The sequence below is a fragment of the Portunus trituberculatus genome, chromosome 48 (assembly GCF_017591435.1).
Source record: "Portunus trituberculatus isolate SZX2019 chromosome 48, ASM1759143v1, whole genome shotgun sequence".
In the NCBI taxonomy this organism is placed as follows: Eukaryota; Metazoa; Arthropoda; class Malacostraca; order Decapoda; family Portunidae; genus Portunus; species Portunus trituberculatus.
This window is the reverse complement of record NC_059302.1, coordinates 22,569,919-22,571,645: the sequence shown is the minus strand read 5'-3', so window position 1 is coordinate 22,571,645 and position 1,727 is coordinate 22,569,919. Positions and strand designations below refer to the sequence as shown.

At 46.7% G+C, this 1,727-nt stretch overlaps 1 protein-coding gene across 1 annotated transcript in view; it reads left to right on the top strand.

The window, feature by feature from the left end:
• Nucleotides 1-251: 251 nt before the first annotated feature.
• LOC123498463 overlaps nucleotides 252-1,727 on the top strand; it is a 2,410-nt gene continuing 934 nt past the window's right edge. Inside the window, exons 1-2 of the mRNA XM_045245566.1 lie at nucleotides 252-731; nucleotides 886-1,727. The exon at nucleotides 886-1,727 is cut by the window's right edge and continues 934 nt beyond it. Of these exons, the coding sequence (XP_045101501.1) occupies nucleotides 252-731; nucleotides 886-1,727 (1,322 nt within the window). The remainder of the gene's footprint in view (nucleotides 732-885) is intronic.

Genomic DNA, 1,727 nt, shown 5'->3' with positions numbered 1-1,727 from the left:
TGGCAGAAATTGTTAAAAGAGTAAACGTCATAAGTGGAAAGAAAACTAAGCAGCCAAGGCATCCTGACCCCACAGGGAAGGCTAACGAACTTATTGATAAATGGGCCTCAGCGTCCAGCTATGATGAATTACCACTACACGTCCGATCAGCTCTAAGTAAACGCCACGAGCACAGACAAGCTGCAGTTGAGATGGCATTACGAACAGATGGTCTTACAGACCAAATCCCATTCGCAGAAAATGAGGTTAGAATGGCCCTTAGGCCCAAAAAGTCCACTGCTCCTGGGCTCGATGGTATCACCTACGATATTATTAATCTTCTGGCATCCTTAAAGGTAAATCCAATACTTCGTCTCTACAATCTCATATGGACTGATAATGAGCTTCCAGGCTCTTGGAAGCATGCCGTAATTATTCCCATACCCAAGCCAGGAAGGAATGGAGAAATGAGGTCCATTTCCCTAACATCATGCGTCTGCAAAGTATTTGAAAGGATGCTCCTTCAGCGACTGCAGTATGCCATCACACCACACCTCAGCAAGACCCTCTACGGTTTTCTACCTGGCAGGAGCATCCAGCACTGCATTCATCGAGTCAAGAGCAATGTCCATGCTAGGTATACTGCATTCATTGACCTGAAGGGAGCCTTCGACAGAGCAAATCCTGTTGTGATACTGGCAGAACTCAGTAAATATGTTCAGAAAGATGCTTCACCTCATCAAGAACTACCTGTCTGGAAGACAAGCTGCTGTCTTCTTCGAGGGCTCATACTCGGAGTGGAGACCTATGGAGCTACGAACACCGCAAGGAGGTGTCTTATCTCCAACTCTTTTCAACATATTGATTAATATTATCGCCAAGATAAAAACTCCGGGAATGCTTTAGACCATCTACGCCGACGACATAGCATTCCAAGCACGGGATGAGCGCCAACTCCAGCTAGCCCTCAACAAATTCACCAAGATATGCAACTCTATTGGTCTTGTTATCTCCCCTAGTAAAACCAAGGTGCTAACCACGAAGAAACGTCCAGTGAACTCCTTCACAATACAAGGCACGGCACTGACCACTGTGACACACTATAAATACCTTGGAGTCTCAATAGGACAGTACAGGTATCAGACGCAATCCCTGCAGCAGGCATGCAATGCTAGACTCAGCATCCTACGGAGGGTGGCTGGAGGCAACACTGGCGCCTCAGTCATCTCTCTAAGGCTGTTGTACATCATGATGATACGTTCGATCATTGATTATCATTCAAGCAATCTCATTGATGCCAGAAAAACCCGAACAAAGAAATTAGAGACCATACAGAACAGTGCCATCAGAATCATGCTGGGCTGCACCTCCTCTGCGCGAACCGAGTGTGCCAGGTCGGAGGTTGGACTTATCACTGTCGAAGCCAGGATTAAGGAGGTTGCTGTTTCACAGCTGACCAGATCGCTCGATGCAGAAGACGATAGATTTTTTCACAAAATCTTTACCCAACCCTCCAAAAGGAAGGAAAGAAACGGCAGATGGCTTCGGGCTGCACGTCATCTCTATAACGACATCAACTTGCATGATTTCATCCATGCCAACAAGCACAAAGCCAAAGCTGTGGCTCCATGGGCTACTCCCCATATGCACACACTACTTCCTAACCCATGTGAAAGGAATGTGAAAGCCAGCATTACTGATGCCGAGCTGAGACAAAGATTTCTATCTAGAATCGACACCCTCCCTTC